Genomic DNA, 19,633 nt, shown 5'->3' with positions numbered 1-19,633 from the left:
AAACATATATATCATCATATTATGTTTTAAGTTTCTTATAAATACTATAAAGTTGGGTCATATCTTTAATCCAATATCAATCTCTGTTTTTTTTTAACTGGTATATTTATAATGTGTTAGGTCTTAAGTTTGCATGTCATTTTTTTCCATTCTGTTTGTTCTCTTTGTTTCTATTTTCCTGCTTTTTTGTGGGTCATTTGAACATTTTTTAGAATTCCATTTTGGTTTATCCATAGTATTTTTTGTTTGTTTGTTTGTTTGAGGTGGAGTCTCACTCTGTTGCCCCAGCTGGAGTGCAATGGCACAATCTCGGCTCACTATAACCTCTGCCTCCCAGGTTCAAGAGATTCTCATGCCTCAGCCTCCCAAGGAGCTGGGACTACAAGTACGCACCACCATGCTGGTTAATTTTTGTATTTTTAATAGAGACAGGGTTTCACCATGTTGGTCAGACTGGTCTCAAACTCCTGACCTCAGGTGATCTGCCCACCTTGGCCTCCCAAAGTGCTGGAATTACAGGCATGAGCCACCACACTTGGCCTATATAGTATTTTTGAGTGTATAAAAAGCTTTTTAGTGGTTGCTCTAGTTATATTATATATACATAACTTATTGCAGTCTACTGGTGTCATTTCACTATTTCAAGCTAAGCATAAAAACCTTATCTTCCTTTATATCCCTTGACTCTCCCTCATTATGACTGCCTTAAATATTTTCTCTGCATGAAATCAGAACTACATCAGACTGTATTAGAATTTTTGCTTCAACCATAAAAGATAATTTATAAAACTAAAGGGAAAGAAAGTCCATTGTATTTACTTATTTTTAACTCTTTCCAGTGTTCTTTCTTTCTTCCTAATGTGACAAGATTCTTGCATTTATTGTTTCCATTTTGTTTAGAGAATGCACTTTATTCTTTTAGGGTAGGCTTGTCAGTAACAAATTCTCTTTGTATTTTTTCATCTGAGAATACCTTTATTTTCTCTTAATTCTTGAAAGATATTTTCACAGGATATAGAATTCTGGGTTGACAGTTCTTTCCTTTTAGCACTTAAAAAATGTTGTGTCATGTCCTCTTGATTTAACCCAGTGTTCCCTTAATGAGCAAATACCCAAATATTGACACTTCAGTGTTCCGAATACAGACAGTTTTTCCATGTATTATCAGAGAAGATATTATTTAGGTACTTTAGAAAATAAGTATCAATATTTCAACAGCTACTCAATTTGAGCAATTTCCCCACATTTTCTCAGTCATATTTTAGCTACAAAATAGAAATGCCTACATTTTTCCAATGGCAAGTCAACTTAAGAATTCTGCCTGGCAGGCATCAGATAAAGTTGGGAAGCTATCTTGATTACTAAATGCCAAGGCATCTGACCTAGTAAATAGTCACAGACTTACAAAGTGTGTGGTATCTCGTATCACAATGACTTGCAAAGCAGCATATTTAAGTTGTTTCTCACAGTGACAATAAATTTGGGCAATCCAGATAAATGATCTTCACTGATTTTCCTTGTGAATACCATACATGCACATACACACAGAATGATTCAGGCTACACACAAACCAGAAGAGTTAACTGGCCATGAGGAAATCAAATCTTAGTATTATTACCCTGGGCTTCAAATAATCAATATTCCCCTTACCCTTTTCTTTTTTTAATTCACAGGAGGTTGTGAAAACAGTACAAAAAGTCTCATGTACCCTTCACCCAGCTTCCCCCAATGGTGACACCTTATATAGTTCTAATTCGATATCAAAACCAGGAAACTAACATTGGTACATTACAGTATACTAAACTATGGGCTCCTTTATACTTTTTATAGATAAGTTATATAACAGTGACATTTCTCGGAAACTGTCTTAGCACTGGGCATTCTACTACCAAACTACCAGTCTAGACTTCTAACACAATTACAAATTACCATAAACAATATTTATACACATACAAATATAAGCACATTCCATATATTCATACCACACACATACAACAAGAACTGCATCCATGTCTGTAAAAACTTATATGGAAATAATAGTAATCCATCTTCTTCATCCCATAATTTTTCCACTAACTTCTACTCTCCCCTCCTATCGCTACACAAAGACTGTGTAAATAAACCTGTGAGATCAAAGAAATATTTAAAAGTTATCTAATAAAATTCCACCCAGTTCACTCTACAGCATCCCAATGATTAATCTTTCAGCCTTCACTTGAATATCTCAAAGGACAGGAAACTCATCAGATCTAAAGGAATCCAGTACGCCTTTGGTCAATATGCTAATTCTCAAAAATTATTTCTTATCATGAGCAAAAAATCGTTTCTCTTGAATTTGTACTAATGTGGTTCTAGTTATATCCTATGATGATAACAACATGCAAGTCTCTCCCCTGACTACCTTTTTCACAGAGAAGCCAGACGTCCTGGTTTATCTGAGATAATTTTAGTTTGCACTTGTTGTTCTAACCCAATTAATAGCCCTTTTTACCCTCAAGATTTGAAAAAACATACAATTTCCCTATTCAGGACAGCCCTCAACTATTTAAGGACCACACATGGTTTTTTTTTTTAATCAAGTTAAATATCTCCTTGTTTTCTAGCTGTTCTTCATATATGATTTTTGCATACCTATGTTAACGAGGGAGTTTATAATCCCAATTCAAAAACAGAAAGTCATTTACTTCTCTTTGAAAACTAGATCAACATACAGCATCCCTCTGGGTAAACGCTTTCTGAGTAGTCACCTCATACATTGGTACCAGGTAGCAGTCTCATATTATCAGTAGGTGTCACTCTGTATATATTTAATATTACTTAAGTTTCAATTCATTTATTCAACAATTATTTATTGAGCACCCATTATGTGCCAAGCATGATTCTAGGTACTGAGAACATAGTGGTGAACAAAAAAAGACACAATCTTGTTTTCATAGAGCTTACAGTCTAGATATTAATGAACAAATCTGCTTTATTTTTTTTTCTACATAAAAAAATTGTGAAATACTAATCCTAATGCAGTTCAATTCAGAACTGTATTTTCCTAGGTTAATAGATAACACTCAAAATAACTCATAAAAAAACAAATACTATAATGAAACAGAATCAAAGAAACTGTGTTCTGCAGGACTAGATCAATATATCCTGTGTATTTTCTAGCCTTTTTAATTTATTCAACATTTCTATTTCATACTTCAAGTTTCTAAAACCCAAATTGTAGGTCGTCCTCAGTACAATGGAAAATAACTTACCTTTAAAAACAGCTCAGCTTTCAAAAAATATGCCTACTTATGTTTTTTTTCTTTTCTTTACTTTTTTTTTTTTTCAAGACAGTCTGGCTCTGTTGCCTAGGCTCATTGCAATCTCCACCTCACAGGTTCAAGCAATTCTCCCCGCCTCCTGAATAGCTGGGATTACAGGCGCCCGCTGCCACACCTGGCTAATTTCGTATTTTTAGTAGAGATGGGGTTTCACCATGTTGGCTAGGCTGGTCTCTAACTCCTGACCTCAGGTGATCTGCCCACCTCAGTCTCCCAAAGTGCTGGGATTACAGGCAAGAGCCACAGCTCCCACACTATACCTACTTATGTTTTTACAGAAATATGTTATAAATTTTAAAAGACTTATTAATTCCCAAAGCTTCTTAATGTCCAAAATACAGATTTCCTATCTCTACTAAGAAAAGTTAGGCCAAGCACCATGGCTCACACCTGTAATCCTAGCACTTTGGTTTGGGAGGCCGAGACTGGCAGATCACCTGAAGTCAGGAATTCGAAACCAACCTGGCCAACATGGTACAATCCTGTCTCTACTAAAATAAAATACACACACAAAAAAAATAGCCGAGTGTGGTGGTGCATGCCTTTAAGTCTCAGCTACTTGGGAGGCTGACATAGGAGAATCACTTGAACCCGGGAGGTGGAGGCTGCAGTGAGATTGTGCCACTGCACTCCAGCCTGGGTGACAGAGCAAGATTCTGTCTCAAAAAAAAAAAAGAAAGAAAGAAAAAGAAAAGTTAAGAGTCACTTTCTAAGCGCTAAACAGAGTAAGTAAAGACAGTACCAAATTATGCCTCTGCAGAACTTAGCAACTCTTCCACTGTCAAAAGTCCTTCTATTTTCTTTTTTTTTCTTTTTCTTTTTGAGATGGAGTCTCAGTCTGTCATTCATACTGGAGTGCAGTGGGGCAATCTCAGCTCACTGCAACCTCTGCCTCCCAGGTTCAAATGATTCTCCTGCCTCAGCCTCCTGAGAAGCTGGGATTACAAGTATGTGCCACCATGCCCAGCTAATTTTTTGTATTTTGGGTAGAGACGGGTTGGTATTTTGGGCAGAGAACATGTTGCCCAGGTTGGTCTTGAACTTCTGGCCTCAAGTGATCCACCCACCTCAGCCTCCAGAGAGCTGGGATTACAGGCATGAGCCACTGCACCCAGCTTTTTTCTTTTTTTTGAAGACCTGATTTCTGTTTTTACTTGTTTTATTTTTTGAGATAGAGTCTCACTCTGTTACCCAGACTGGAGTGCAGTGGTGTGATCACAGCTCACTGCAGCCTCAAACTCCCCAGGCTCAGGGATCTTTTCACCTCAGCCTCCCGAGTAGCTGGGACTACATGCCCAGCTAATTTTTCTATTTTTTGTAGAAGCGGGTTCTCACCATGTTGCCCAGGATAGTCTCAAATTCCCGGGCTCAAATGATTTGCCCACCTTGGTCTCCCAAACTGCTGGGATTGCAGGTATAAACTACCACATCTGGCAAAAGCCCTTATTTAAACAAACCTGTAAGACTCATAGCTATTACTAGGACTTCAAGGTAACTTACTTACAGCATAGCAATGAAAGGCCATACTTTGTCAAAGAAATAGATCTAAGGGAGAAGGCAGACACTGTACATCAAGTAGGTATACCTGCCTGCAAAGAAATCTGAGAACATAGGAACTATTCAATTACTATATTGTCTTCAGCTATTCTCAAATCAAATGTTTTCCAAACTGGAAAAGCCACAGAAAACACGGTTATGGAAGTGTTTCAGGCTCATAAAAAAAAGAAAAATCCTACTGCTTAGAAATTTTTAAGTGAAAAATTTAGTAATATGAATTTATTTGAGAAAAATGATCCTTGCCAGAACTAAGACACCGACAGCTTTATGTAACATCCAACTTCATGTTCCCTTTGGAATACTTCAAACTATTAATTACTGTCTAAATTGCTAGAGAATACTACATGGTGTTCAATTGTAGCATGGAATCACACACATACTTTACAAATACTCAATGAATATTAAGTTAAAAATGAACATTAAGGTGCTTCATAAAAAATGGTTACTGGTGAAAAAATATCTAAATTAACTTATCTCTTAATATTAAATAAAGCATTTTCTTTTACTTTGAATGGTAAAGTGGTGATTGAGCAACTATATTTAAAACATGGTTTGTTGTCTGTGGCTTTTAAATTACACTTGTAAACCATCTGATAGAACCAGTACTGTTAATATTTGGCATATTGAGATGTCACCAAATTTGCATATACCCAATGGCAGATTCTCTGTGAGGTCAGTATTTTTATCCCAAATACTAAAATGTACGTGTGTGTGAAGTGAGGGGTTAGTGTACTGGAAAAAGCACAGCTTTTGAGTCACAAAAATTAATGTTCAAATTCCAGCACCTCCCTAAACTAGCTAGGTGACTTTGGGCCAAGTTATTTAATCTGCTCTAAATAAAACTTTTCCACCAAGATGCAAATAAAATTGTAAGAAAGATTAAGTTGTTCTATAAAATGCCTAATATAGGGTCTTACACACAGTAGGTGCTCAATAAATGGTAGTTATAGGGAGATTCCACTTTTATTTTGGACCATTAAAATGACTGCATTAATTAATGTTAAACAACTAGTGCCTCATAATTAACAAAAAGTACATGTTTACCCTGCTGTAACACTTTTATAAAACCAAATCCCTTACTCAACTGAATGCCAACAAATATGCACCTTCTCCTTTAGCTCAAATATATTTTGCATGACCTTACATGAATTGCTTAGATAAAAGCTTTTTCTCTTCTGCTTTTGTTATTTTAAAGTACAGATGCATTTGAGTCATTTTCTCCTTTTGTTTCATATCCTTAAGATCCAAAGCTTCAAAGACAGAATGTCAGCATGCAGTCGATTTATAACTGAACTCTTGAAGAGACACTGAAGAATTACCTTGTCAATCACCCCAAGGACTCTGAAGGCCTTCAGCTCCTCGGCAGGGCTTCTTAGGTTCCAAGGGGGCCTTGAACTTAGTGATCCTGGAGGCTAATGGAAGATATCAAAGATTATACATCAATCAGGGAGGTACTTGAAGGAAGGCTGCCTGCTGAAGCAAATGCCAGGCCAAAGGAAACTAAATTCATCATAAATCAGAGAATGGAAAGATGAAAGGAGGAAGTTTCTGTTTGTCTGTAATACAAGATTTTAAAAAATAAAAAATAAAGAAAATCAAAAAGAAAAAGCAAGAAAAAGTTGCAAGTAAATAAATCATAACATTGAAAACAAAATTTTAAAAAGAAAAATTAATGAGCTGATACAGTTTCTAGAGCAATAATTCAGACCATACAGCTATCATAAAACTTTGTAACAAATGGATAACTGGGCCAATAATCAATCACAGTCTTATATTTAGCCCAGATACTGCAAAAGTAATTTGGAAGTAGGGGAAAAATAATATAATAATAAGCACACATGGAGAGGGAGGGGCACAAGCCATTTCCTCTTATCATGAAGCTACAGTCCTATAATTGTTACTTTATAGATTATGTGTTTTCAGAGGGACTGATCCATTCAAATTCAAACAGAAAAATTACCAATAATGGTGAAAAATTAAGAAGCTTCATCATATAACCAATAATTACTAAAACTGAGCCTGCTTAAGGGATGATTTACAAGAGAAAAAAATTTTTCTTCAAATATCTGAATATCTGTGATGGGGAAAACTATCTGTTAGCTCCAAAAAAAATCAGTGAACACAGGAGGGAACATTTAAATTCTGCACACAATTTTAAAATAATGCTAACTACCACCTATTAGTTTTGGTTTTTCCCTATCAGTAAAATAAGCCATTAAATTAGGTAAATTCTAAGGGGACCTCTATATGGCATTTAAAACTATAAAGTATTGCTACATGAACCCTTACATTAAAATGGTGATGCTGCAAAGGACAACAGGAGACACAAAGCCTTATTACATACTTAGAGCAGACCTTATTGCTATCAAAAATCTATTAGAATACAGAGGAAACATTCTGACCCTATGAATGGAAGATAAAATATCCTGATCAAACATCATGGTAAGAGACTTACTGAGATACCATTTTGGATACTTTAAGTCTCTGTACAGACCAACATCACTAGACAGACATCTCCTTGAGAATAGAAAATGTGCCTTATTCATTTCTATATTCACAGTGTCTAGCATATTGCTAGTGTTTAGTTAGTTGGAAAACGTGAGGAAGATCAGAAATGAGGAGAGGAGGGAGAAAGGAGGTAATGTAGGGAGGCAGATTACTTGGAAAATTAGGTGTCATTTACAACTGAAAACTACCACTTACGAAATTTTCTAAAAGCAACAATTTTAACTGCTTTCAATTTTTGTTTTGTTTTTAGATTTAGCAAGCAAATAATAATTTAAATGTACCTGAAATGAGGTTTAAGTTTTAAAGGAAACTTATTTCTTAAAGATACTTGAGAAAGTTGGTGATAGTGACAATTAGACAAGACAACTTTTTAAAGTGATTTAATTTATACCTCTTAGATACATTTCAAAAATATTGATTTAATATCTCAATTCATGAGGTGTTGAGCTAGGTGCCATAAAAAAAAAAAAAAACAACAGGTATTTCTGCCTCCCTATGAGCTTAAAAATTAAGGGAAACCTTTTTAGGGCCATAAAAACATTTGGCAAGGTATTTTAGTGTTATAATATGTAAACAGACACATAACAGAAATAATCTTTTCTGTTTTTTGTTTTTGTTTTTGTTTTTTTGAGATGGAGCTTCACTCTTGTCACGCGGGCTGGAGTGCAGTGGCATTATCTCGGCTTACTGCAACCTCTGCCTCCCAAGTTTAAGCGATCCTCCTGCCTCAGCCTCCAGAGTAGCTGGGATTATAGGTGCCTACCACCATGCCCAGCTAATTTTTTGATTTTTAGTCGAGACGTGGTTTCACCATGTTGGTCAGGCTGGTTTCAAACTCCTGACTTCAGGTGACCCACCCGCCTCAGCCTCCCAAAGTGCTGGGATTACAGGTAAAGGATTACAGCCACAACGCCCAGCCAGTAGAAACAGTCTTTTCTATCTTCATTTATATTGTTTCATCTCTATTCCTCAACCCATACCAGGCGATATACTTACAGGAAGTTAGTATTACATAATTCCTACTTTACAGATGAATAAAGGGATTCTCAGAATGCTGGAGTGTTTGTCTGTGGTCAGGAAGAGAGACAGTGGAAGAACTCTAACTACTTACTCTAAAGCTTGCAGTCCTTTTACTAACCAACACATTCTGATAATTAAAAGTTCCTTTTCTGCTGCTGCTTCTTGCTACAAGAATGAGTAAGAACTGCTTGTGATTTTGTCAAAAGGAATGCTAAGTAAAAGTGATAAGGAGGAAAAATAATACTTGAAATGATATTTTATCCATTACATTTGTCTTCGAAAATATGGCCAAGTATCTCCAACATCCCTATCTCCTATTTATACCTTCTTATTCACAGATGTCACTGGATCTTTCAGTTTCCAAAGAAAGTTACTGGTTCACTTTGGCAATCTGAAGAGCAAAGAAAGCAAGCTGCAAAATCTCTACTGCATCCTTCAAGGAATAATTTCTGTGCACCTGCTATGTGCATGATAACTGAAAGGGTTCAGTCTAACCTCAAGAAGTTCACCATTTATTTGAGGAAAGACAAATAAATGAAAAGTTAAATAACGATAAAATATTATCTTAAAAATACGGGACTACATAGATACACCATTAGTGTATAAAAAAACTGTGGTATCAGAAAGATGGGGACTAAAGGTGATTTTAAATGCTATGTGGAAATTACATTAGGAAAAGGATAGTCTATACTGTATACAATTGGAAAGCATCAGCCTGGAGAGGAAAAGTTGTTCAAATTGGAGAACAGAGGAAAATATATACTTAGAGTCAGTTTTCACAGGGCTGGAATGCCAAGAAGAAAAGTCTTGACTATATATGTTCTCCAAAGTCTAGACAAGTTTTTAAATGAGAAATACCCAATGAACACAGTGATTTAGTAAGGTTACTCTTGCAAAGATGGGAATGGGGAAATTGAAGGGGGAATGACCAAAGGCAAAGAGATCATTAAAGTTCTCTTTCTACTTTAACCATCTGTAAAAGTTTGAGATCACAGAAATGAACAAAGAAAGATCATGAAATAAAATCATCAATAAAAAAATTGTATTTCTCATATGTAGTGCTTAAATTGGGTAGAATCCTATAGATCTAATCCTTTCTTCAGATGGCAAAAGGACATACAAATCCACAGAATTTTAAGAGCAGAAAGAGACCTTATAGATCAAGTCCAATTTTTGTTTTCAGGTAAGAAAACTGAGATGCAGTAAGGTTAGCAAAAGTAGGTAATAGATAAGAGGGGATTAAATCTTACTTACAAAATAATAGCATGTTGTTACGGGAAACTCAGCCCACTGTGCTATGAAGCGCAATGAGGGAAGCAGTGTATTTCTAGGTAACATGACTGAGTTCCTTGATGGAAAAGTAACATTTTCACTTACATTTATTAGCTATTATAGCAGAAGATGCCTCGAGAGGCAAAGAATAGTTGTATTCATCTGTACCAGGACTAAAGACAAAGGAAGAGAGGCAAGAATACATGATGACCCAACAATCTTCAAAAGCAGAGGTGGCAAGTACCTATCACTCAACTGGTCAAGTCCACGGCAGGCATCTCTGTTAATCCCACAGCCTCACAACTCTTCTCAACACAATGCTCCTGGCAGCCAATACTCATGGATTAGAACTGGCACACTAGTTAAAACCTACTTACTATTCCTGTTCTCGCTCTGTCACTGAGGCTGGAGTGCAGTGACACGATCTCAGCTCACTTCAACCTCAGCCTCCCAGGTTCAAATGATAACCTCATGTCTCAGCCTCCTGAGAAGCTGGGATTACAGGCATGTGCCATCACACCTAGATAATTTTTTTTGTATTTTTAGTATAGATGGAGTTTCACCATGTTGGCCAGGCTGGTCTTGAACCCCTGACCTCAAGTGATCCGCCTGCCTCAGCCTTCCAAAGTGCTGGGATTACAGGCCAGTTGTACATTCTTTAAACAGCTTTGTTTCTGTTTGAGGATTTGTTTTCAAAGTTGCTGTTCAGCCTGGCCACAGTCTTTTTCACTTGATATTATTTCCTGTTCTCAATGAGAGCTCTCTCTATTCTTCCCAATCTGTTGGTGCAGTACTTCTTAAATTTTAATGTGTATGTGTCATCTGATGATCTTGTTAAAAAGAAGATTCTGATTGAGTAGGTCTGATATTCTGCATTTCCACCAAGCTCTCAGGTGATGCTGAGGCCGCTGGTTCACCAACCACATTTAGAATAGGGTTACTTACTCTTCCTCAAATAACCTGAGAGAGAGTAATCATTATTGCGGGAAAATAAGTAATCAAGGACAAAAGGAAAGCACTACAAAGAATGTATCAAGAAATCACACTGAACTCTGATGTCTAACTGTGCCAGAGCTCCTGAATTTGGCTTCATTCATGAATTTTTGGCTTTGCAAAGACTTTCATGGGCAATCTACCAAACCTAATACCCAGTCTTCTGAGCAGCACTAGGTCACATTTCAAGCCTGACAGTTAATTGCAGGCCTATTACTGACTTGAGCACATGTCTCACTGAGGGTAAATTTAAAATATTTTCTAAAGAATAATGGAAAAATATCAACTAATAATACAAGTAAACAAAATGCACAATAGAAAAATACTTTCAGTATTATTATATCAGTTATATCCAAAATCTATAAATATTCAGATGTCATATATTCTACATATTAATTTTCATTCACATCTTACTGTCTTTTTCTAAATTTTATCTTGAGTTTAAAATTCCTATAGCTAAAAAAAGTAAAAAAAAACTATTTTCCAGGGAGATCCTCTTTGAACATTAATTCTTAAATCATTCAATGTTGTCTACAATTTTTTTTTAAAGAAAGAAATCTGTCTCCTTCAGTTAAGATTTCACCTTTACTTCAAAAAAAACTCATTTCCTTTTTATCTGAAACTTGCTCCTAAATTTTCTTGGAGTCTTTTAATAACGAAGCAATGAAGAAAAGAGTAAGAGTGCTTTATTTCCTTTCTGTGCTTTTGTGAAAAGGATATTAACATGAGTGACTGGGAAACTTAGGACTTTTATATTTACTATATAAGAATCTCTAAAGTTCAATAAAGCAAACACTTAAAACATCAAAGAAAACCTGACGATGGAGTCATGGCTTACTGTACCAAAGAAGAGAACAATAATTAACAAAAATTTAAAAACCAAAAAAGCGTTCCTTTATTGTCTTCATCAACCAGGCTAGAAAGAAATGTTTGCACACTAATTCCAGAGATAAATAATATCTGCTTTGCGCCGAAGTTGAGCTAAAGGGGACTTTGAATTCATTTATACAAATCCTCTCATCATGTTGGTTGAAATTCAGGTCCAATGATGGTTAAATAAGAGAAATAATGAATTCACCAAGCTAATCACAACCCTCTGGAAGACATTTAACTTACATTATACATAAGAAAATAATCAAGCATGCTCTTGGCCAGAAAGGGCCAGGCTTAACAAAATCACATATAAAAGGAAAATTTAAAAAACAAATGTTTGTCATAAAAGAAAAATACTGTGTCTACTCTCCTCTAGCCTCCTTGCCTAAGAACTGAAAAAATCCTACATAACAAATGAGATTCAGAAGGCAACCCTTTTTATCCTTTCTGATAGAATTTCCCATTATTCTACATGGCTCTTACCAGTCTAACTTTGTTTGCTCAACTATGTACATATATGGGTCCTCAACTATGCTACAGGATTTTGAAGAGCAGAAACCGTACCATCATCTTTTGTATAACTCCAAAGTATATCTAGTTTGATTGTACATACAGTCTCAACACATGCTTAATGAATTACTGTATAATCAAAAGTAATCAGCTTTCCTACATTAGATCTCTTCTGTTTTATTTTCATTAGAAGTTATGCTTGGGCCAGGCACAGTGGCTCACACCTGTAATCCCAACACTTTGGGAGGTCGAGGTGGGTGAATCACGAAGTCAAGAGATCGAGACCATCCTGGCCAACATGGTAAAACCTTGTCTCTACTAAAGATACAAAAATTATCTGGGCATTGGTGGCATGTGCCTTTAGTCCCAGCTACTAGGGAGGCTGAGGCAGGAGAATCGCTTGAATCCAGGAGGTGGAGGTTGCAGTGAGCCAAGATCACTCCACTGTACTCTAGCCTGGTGACAGAGCAAGACTTCATCTCAAAAAAAAAAAAAAAAAGGCCAGGCATCGCGGCTCACACCTGTAATCCCAGTACTTTGGGAGGCTGAGGCGGGTGGATCACAAGGTCAGAAGTTTGAGACGAGCCTGACCAACATGGTGAAACCTCATCTCTACTAAAAATACAAAAATTAGCCAGGCGTGGTGGTGCACACCTGTAATGCCAGCTACTCAGGAGACTGGGGCAGGAGAATCACTTGAACCTGGGAGGCAGAAGTTGTAGTGAGCCGAGATTGCGCCACTGCACTCCAGCCTGGGTGACAGAGCGAGACTCTGTCTCAAAAAAAAAAAAAAGTTACTCTTGAAGAAATTCTGACTGATATACTTCATGGTTCTATTCTTCTAGTCAAAACTATACAGGAGGCTCAACATATTCATTTACCTAAGAAATTACTGCTTCATAGACATGCCTATAGGAAACTAACAGAAATGCAAAAGTAGGAGGATTACATGAATAAATAAAGGTAGACCATTCAAATTTAATGTTATAAGAATGAATATAATATTGATAATTTTAAATCCCTAAAACTTTTAGAATATATACAAGATGGATTTAGTAAAACAAGTTCACAGGGAATTATGTTAACGCTTTTATCAATGCCCCCCCCAAAATGAAATTGAGCATAAACACATTAGTTCTCCATAGGAGGAAGGTTGCCAATCCCATGGAAAATGGGAATTTAATCAAAGTAATGTTTACATAAATATTCCACTTAAAAAGATAAAATTCAATGTCGAAAAGGTAAAGGAAATAAATTTAATAATATAATTAAAAGAACAAATAACAGAGAATAAAATAAGATTACCAAACAGAATACAGACTAGAAGAGTCACAGTAATTCACAATCTGAAAATGAATCAGTAGAATAATGTCATTTAAAACATAATCATTATGTTAGAATAATATATTACCTGCAAGATGAAATACAATCTTTCTGTTCTATAAGAAATGGTCAAACATTTAACATTAAAACGTCTCAGAATGTCTTACACTGATTAGTACAATGTTAATAACTGTTATCATTTTCAAAAAGTATACCAACCATAAAAATATGTGGGAAAAAGTATATAAAGCAGCATACAAAGGAGAAATGAAGAATGAGGCTAAAACTTAAGTCTTTGGTTTATGGGCTGATCTTTGTGCTAGAGAGTCACTTGATTTATGTGTATATGTATAATCCACATATGAGTGTTTTTTTTTTTTTGACACAGAGTTTCACTCCTGTTACCCAGGCTGGAGTGCAATGGGGCGATCTCAGCTCACCACAACTGCCGCCTCCCAGGTTCAAGCAATTCTTCTGCCTCAGCCTCCCGAGCAGCTGGGATTACAGACATGTGCTACCACACCCAGCTAATTTTATATTTTTAGTAGAGACGGGGTTTCTCCATGTTGGTCAGGCTGGTCTCAAACTCCTGACCTCAGGTGATCCACCCACCTCAGCCTCCCAAAATTCTGGGATTATAGGCATGAGCCACTGTGACCACCCTGAGCAATTTTTTTTAACTTCATTTAATCCTAATAACTACCCAGCAAAAAATTACTATATCCTCATTATTCAGATATAGAAACTGACATTCAGAGTGGGATTAAGTATCTTGTCCAATCTTCTATGACTCTGAGTGGCAGAGTTGGATATAAACAAGCCTGCCTGACTCTTAGATCAATTAAGAAAATATACACTTTTTCCCATCTCCAGAAGATACAATTCTTAAATTGCATTAGAAAAACTTAGGTTGATATAAAGAAAAAATAACAGAAGTTTCCTCCAGAAATTTGTCAAATCCAGGTTGATACGGCATAAAAACAAAAATAATCTTCAATGTTTCTAACGTATTCAGCATTCATCTGTATTTTAGACAAGTCTAGGGGAAGTCCCAAATAACCTTAACTATCCTTGCTAGGATTATGCTTGTATAATTCCAGGTGACCAACAGCATATACTTGTAGAACTTATGCTTAAAATGAATAGTTTTAACAAGAATCAATAAAACTGGAGAACAATTGTACAAGAATCACAATCTAACTTTAAAAAGTCCAAATACAAATAGGTATCATAACAGTATAAATTACTGTCAATCTACAGATGAGGGGATTAAGGTTACAGTAAGGAGCTAATAAAAGGCCAAGAAAAGGAGAAAGCAAGTCCCATTTTATTCCACTTTTGGTGGTTTGCTATAATGCTTTCCTTTCTACCACCAACCTTTATGAAAATTATTAATAAAATTCCAAAAATAAAATCCTGTAACATTTTAATTAGAAATAAAGCGGAGAGACCACACAGCAAAAAATCACTGAATACATAACAAAATATAAGACATACCTGAGATACATCATCAAGTTGAGGTTTCCCATAAAGACCAGAGATACTTTCTGCCCGCATGAGATACTCAGCTGTTCTTCTCTTCACAGCTTCTCGACGAGTAGGGCTTGACTCTCCTTAAGAAAAAAAAAAAAAAAAGGTCTGGACATGTGAAAAATACACTTGCTTCAATACATTCTGAAAATTAACTTCCTTCTACCCAATATACTGCTTATTCACATTCTAACCGAAAAGAAGAGATATTCAAAATTGGAAAAGATATGCAAGTTATTAACATCAACCAAGTCTAAATATTAACCCATTAATCTCACGTATCCAAATTCTAACATTCTCTTATTCAAATATGTATTGATAATTTGATGTATTTTAGTAGGAGTAAAATGTATAAGAAATGTATATTTGTAAAAAGCTCTGAAGACAAAAAGTCTAGTCATAGTCCAGACATGATACAGCTAAGCAACTCAACAAATGGGACCAAATGCAACAGATGTTTGTGTGTGTGTGTGTGTGTGTGCGTGTGTGTGTGTGTGTTTTCAACCTTGGTTTTTCTCGAAAAAAACCAAATCCTACAAAATAATGTTTCCTGGTTTGCTGAATTGAAGTGAACTGACTTATAATAAAGCAGATAATTTCCCCCAAACGACCACTAGTAGAACCCTCTTCTTATTTCTGCCTGGAACAGCATCTTCTCCTGCTTCTGGGAAATGTCCCTTTCTTCTTCCCATCATACCCTTCTACCCCTTCTCCCCATCACTAACCAGGTGGTTTGAATGAAAGCTGCTTTCTTGTTTCAGATGTCAGTCCCTCTAATCACCAAAGTCCATTTAGCCAATGGTGGACCCCCCTAGTCATAAGTTGAGCCAATCACAGAACCCTATCCTCCTGGCCACAGTTGAAGAAGGGAGGAATTGTCACAACACAAACTGGACGGACCTTCTCTGTTATTCAAGTTGTAAATAAGAGGAGTAGAAACTGCCAACATCTGGTTTCTGACAATGCAAAAAAAAAAAGTAAATCTGAAAGAATGACCTTGACTCAGAAAGTAGATATGGGAGGCTTAAAAGAAAAAATAGGAAGAAATCCCAGTGTTTTCAGGTGAACCTACATTCCTCTAGTGTAAATGGCATCCCTGATTTCAGGTGAAGCTATATTCCTGACCTTCTTTCCCTGAGATAGTTCAAATTTGGATTTTGGCACATGCAAACCAAAGAATTCTGACTAAATACAGACCTCAACGAAAAGCTGCAACAAAGTTGGCACTGCAATTTTGCTAAATAACTTTCCTTTCACAGCTTTTATATTACTATTCCATCTCTTCTCTACTTCATGAGGAATTCACAAATATAACATCTTGGTGTGGGAAAAAAAAATTCTATTGCTTTTTAACTGTGGAACCATGTACATTTATTAACTCTCCAACTGCTCAACCCTCAATTAAAATGTCAGTGTACTTCTGCCTCTACCCTTACAATTTACTTCCTAAATGCAAGGTTTTAGAAGGTTTTTCTACTCAGTTGAAAAATGAGTATATTCTATGAAAATCACTTAAATAACTAAACATACCTTGAAGATAAAACATGCCACATAAATAACAGCTGTTCGCTATTTCTACACAATACTAGTCCTTTGGTTTAGAGTTTACTGTGTCTGGAGTCTGCTATTTCCATTTTCACTAGCTCTTCTAATTTCAGATTATGCCTTCCAAGCCCTAATTTAAATCCCCTTTTAATTCAGTGTGCTTAAGCTTTAATAAAAGTTTCAAAATTTGCTTTGTTAAAGAAAATCATCTCACAAAATAATTTGGAATTCAAAAATGTCAAGATATGGAACACCTAAAGCCATATTTTATAATCTAATTACCATTTTTTAGACTTTTGGTTTTTCTGCAACTTTCTAGGCAATCTACATAGTAACAGAGAAATAAGAATCAGAAGTCAGAAGTTGAAATGGACTCCTGCTGAATATGATGGTTCCACTTCCAAGGCAACTACAATGAAGTGATGGAAATACTGAAAGGCTTTTTAAATGTAACCTTATATACAGGCGAAGTGTGGTGGCTCACGCCTGTAATCCCAACACTTTGGGAGGCTGAGACAGGTGGATTACCTGAGATCAGGAGTTTGAGACCAGCCTGGCCAACGTGGTGAAACCCCGTCTCACCTAAAAATACAAAATAAGTCAGGTGTGGTGCCAGGCATGTGTAATCCTAGCTACTCACGAGGCTGAGGCAGGAGAATCATTTGAACCCGGGAGGGAGAGGTTGCAGTGAGCTGAGATTGTAACACTGTACTCCAGCCTGGACAACAGAGCAAGACTCTGTCTCAAAAAAAAAACACAGTAACCTTATACATAAATACTATGGTTCCTTCCATATCAGTCCCTTAAAAGGAGGTCACGATCACCGCTAATCAATAGCAGCATCCAAGAATAAAAACTATCTCTGGAAGATTTCTGCTCCTGGATGCTTATTCAGGTTTGTCAGTACCAGGAAAAAAAAAGATGATTCTATAGATTTCCAGGATATTTCAAGCTAGTCAAATTATTGACAAATGTGACTTTAAACAGATTTTAATAGACTAAAAATGTTTAATTAACTAACCTGCTTGATTTCTTGTTCTCCATTTTAAAATACACACAGACAGTCCACAATGATTATCTGTTAATCATTCATCTAGAGCAAGAATTTTCATTGGGCTTAGACATTTAAAAAAAGAAAAACTAGGCTGGGCACAGTGGCTTACTCCTATAATCCCACCACTTTGGGAGGCCAGGGTGAGAGAACTGCTTGATTCCAAGAGTTCAACAACAGCCTGGGCAACACAGGAAGACCCCATGTTTGTCTCTACTGAAAATACAAAAATCGGCCAGGCGTGTTGGCATGCACCTGTGGTTCCAGCTACTTGGGAGACTGAGGTGGGAGGATCGCTTAAACCCAGGAAATGATGCATGCAGCAAGTCATGTTCATGCCACTGCATGAACCACTGTGCTCCAGCCTGGGGAATACAGCAAGACTCTGTCTTTAAAGAAAAAAGAAAAGAAAAACTGTTCCCATTATTTAATAACCTTTATTTAAAAAGTTCTGGTGTACCATAAAAGATGTCTTAATGTGGACTGAGACAACCTGTGTTTCTTCACCTTCTCAATTTCTGATCAGGAGGGAGGAAAGATACAGGATGATTAGTGGGATCTCTGATAGGGAGTATCTGAGTAGACATAAGGAGAAAATCCAAAGTTGTTGATGAAATTTACAGAAACACTCAACTACCCATCCTGTGTTTCTCAGGGTACCATCTCTGACTTCAGTCACTAAGAAAAGTTTTATAAGAAGGCATGGTATACAGATAATGGAATCCAGAAGTTCTAACTTATCCAAGAAGCCATCACCATTTGGTACCCTTCATTATATCATATTCTATTTATAAGAAATATATTTCATGGCCAGGCGTGATGGCTCACGCCTGTAATCCCAGCACTTTGGGAGGCCAAGGCGGGTGGATCATGAGGTCAAGAGATCGAGACCATCCCGGCCAACATGGTGAAGCCCTGTCTCTACCAAAAATACAAAAATTAGCTGGGTGTGGTGGTGTGCGCCTGTAGTCCCAGCTTCTCGGGAGGCTGAGGCAGGAGAATCGCTTGAACCTGGGAGGCAGAGGTTGCAGTGAGCCAAGATCATAACATTGCACTCTAGCATGGGTGACAGAGCAAGACTCGGTCACAAAAAAAAAAAAAAAGAAAGGAAGAAATCTATTTCCTCTCTTTTATAAGTAAGAAAATTAAGTTTCAGGAATGTGAAATGTCTTTCTCAGTTACACAGTTACTATAAGAGCCTGAACCTAAAGCATGTCTTAGACTATACTTCAGGGTACTTGCCACTATCCTAAGCTACCTTTTAATATAAAGTATCATAACTGAATTTGAATTTGATTATTCTACTGTTTCTGAGTAGAACAAGAAAAATACAGAGCGCAGGAGAAGTACAGGTGAGCATGGAAACAAAGATACAGAGAAACAAACCTAAGAATCTGAGAAAGGTGCCTGTCAGGCAACAAAGCAGAGTAGAATCAGAATGGAAAGACAACAGACAAAAATACAAGAAAACTGGAGCTACAAAGAGGCATATGTCACACCATGTAAAAGAGAATAGGCCTTTCTGAGAAAAACTGGTCTCTTGAACATCCTTATTACTCAAAGATTTATTTGGAAAACAATGGCCTTTTCCTATTTACCCATTAAAAAAAAATCTGGCTGGGCACAGTGGCTCACGACTGTAATCCCAGCACTTTGGGAGGCCAAGGCAGATGGATTACCTGAGGTCAGGAGTTTGAGACCAGCCTGGCCAACCTAACGAAACCCATCTCTACTAAAAATAAAAAAATTAGCCAGGCTATAATTATAGTGCCTGTAATCCTAGCCACTCGGGAGGCTGAGGCAGGAGAATTGCACTCCAGCCTATGCAACAAGAACAAAACTCCATCTAAAAAAAAATAAAAAATAAAAATCAAGAGGCATTTTTACTCACGGAACTCATAAAATTCAGTTTTGCAACCCAGAATAAAAAAATAGTTCTTCCAATTCTACCCTTCGTCACTAAAAAGAATATAACTAATAGCCTCATCATTTGTTCAACGAAAGAAAAGTCATGCTAGAGGAAGACAAGCCAATTTAAACATCTTGAAAGATAATATGTCTATATCTATGTTTCAAGGGAAATTTTAAGGGTTATTAAGAGTATTTTGACTCTGTCTGATTTTTGCCACAA

General features: G+C 36.5%; 1 protein-coding gene across 7 annotated transcripts in view; it reads right to left on the bottom strand.

The window, feature by feature from the left end:
- Positions 1–19,633, bottom strand: part of RPS6KC1 (ribosomal protein S6 kinase C1) — a 199,864-nt gene that overhangs the window by 87,551 nt on the left and 92,680 nt on the right. For 6 of the 7 annotated variants that reach the window (XM_012459629.2, XM_021677181.2, XM_064383497.1 and 3 more), the window contains 2 exons: positions 14,874–14,989; positions 6,197–6,289 (listed from right to left, as the gene is read on the bottom strand). In XM_012459629.2, coding sequence (XP_012315052.2) covers positions 6,197–6,289; positions 14,874–14,989 — 209 coding nt within the window. The remainder of the gene's footprint in view (positions 1–6,196; positions 6,290–14,873; positions 14,990–19,633) is intronic. The other variant, XM_064383496.1, reaches the window with a different exon arrangement.

Source organism: Aotus nancymaae, unplaced genomic scaffold (genome assembly GCF_030222135.1).
Source record: "Aotus nancymaae isolate 86718 unplaced genomic scaffold, 86718_ANA_hifiasm-v0.15.2.pri h1tg000032l_0, whole genome shotgun sequence".
NCBI lineage: Eukaryota > Metazoa > Chordata > Mammalia > Primates > Aotidae > Aotus > Aotus nancymaae.
The sequence above is the reverse complement of the archived record's forward strand: the minus strand, read 5'-3'. Positions and strand labels throughout refer to the sequence as shown.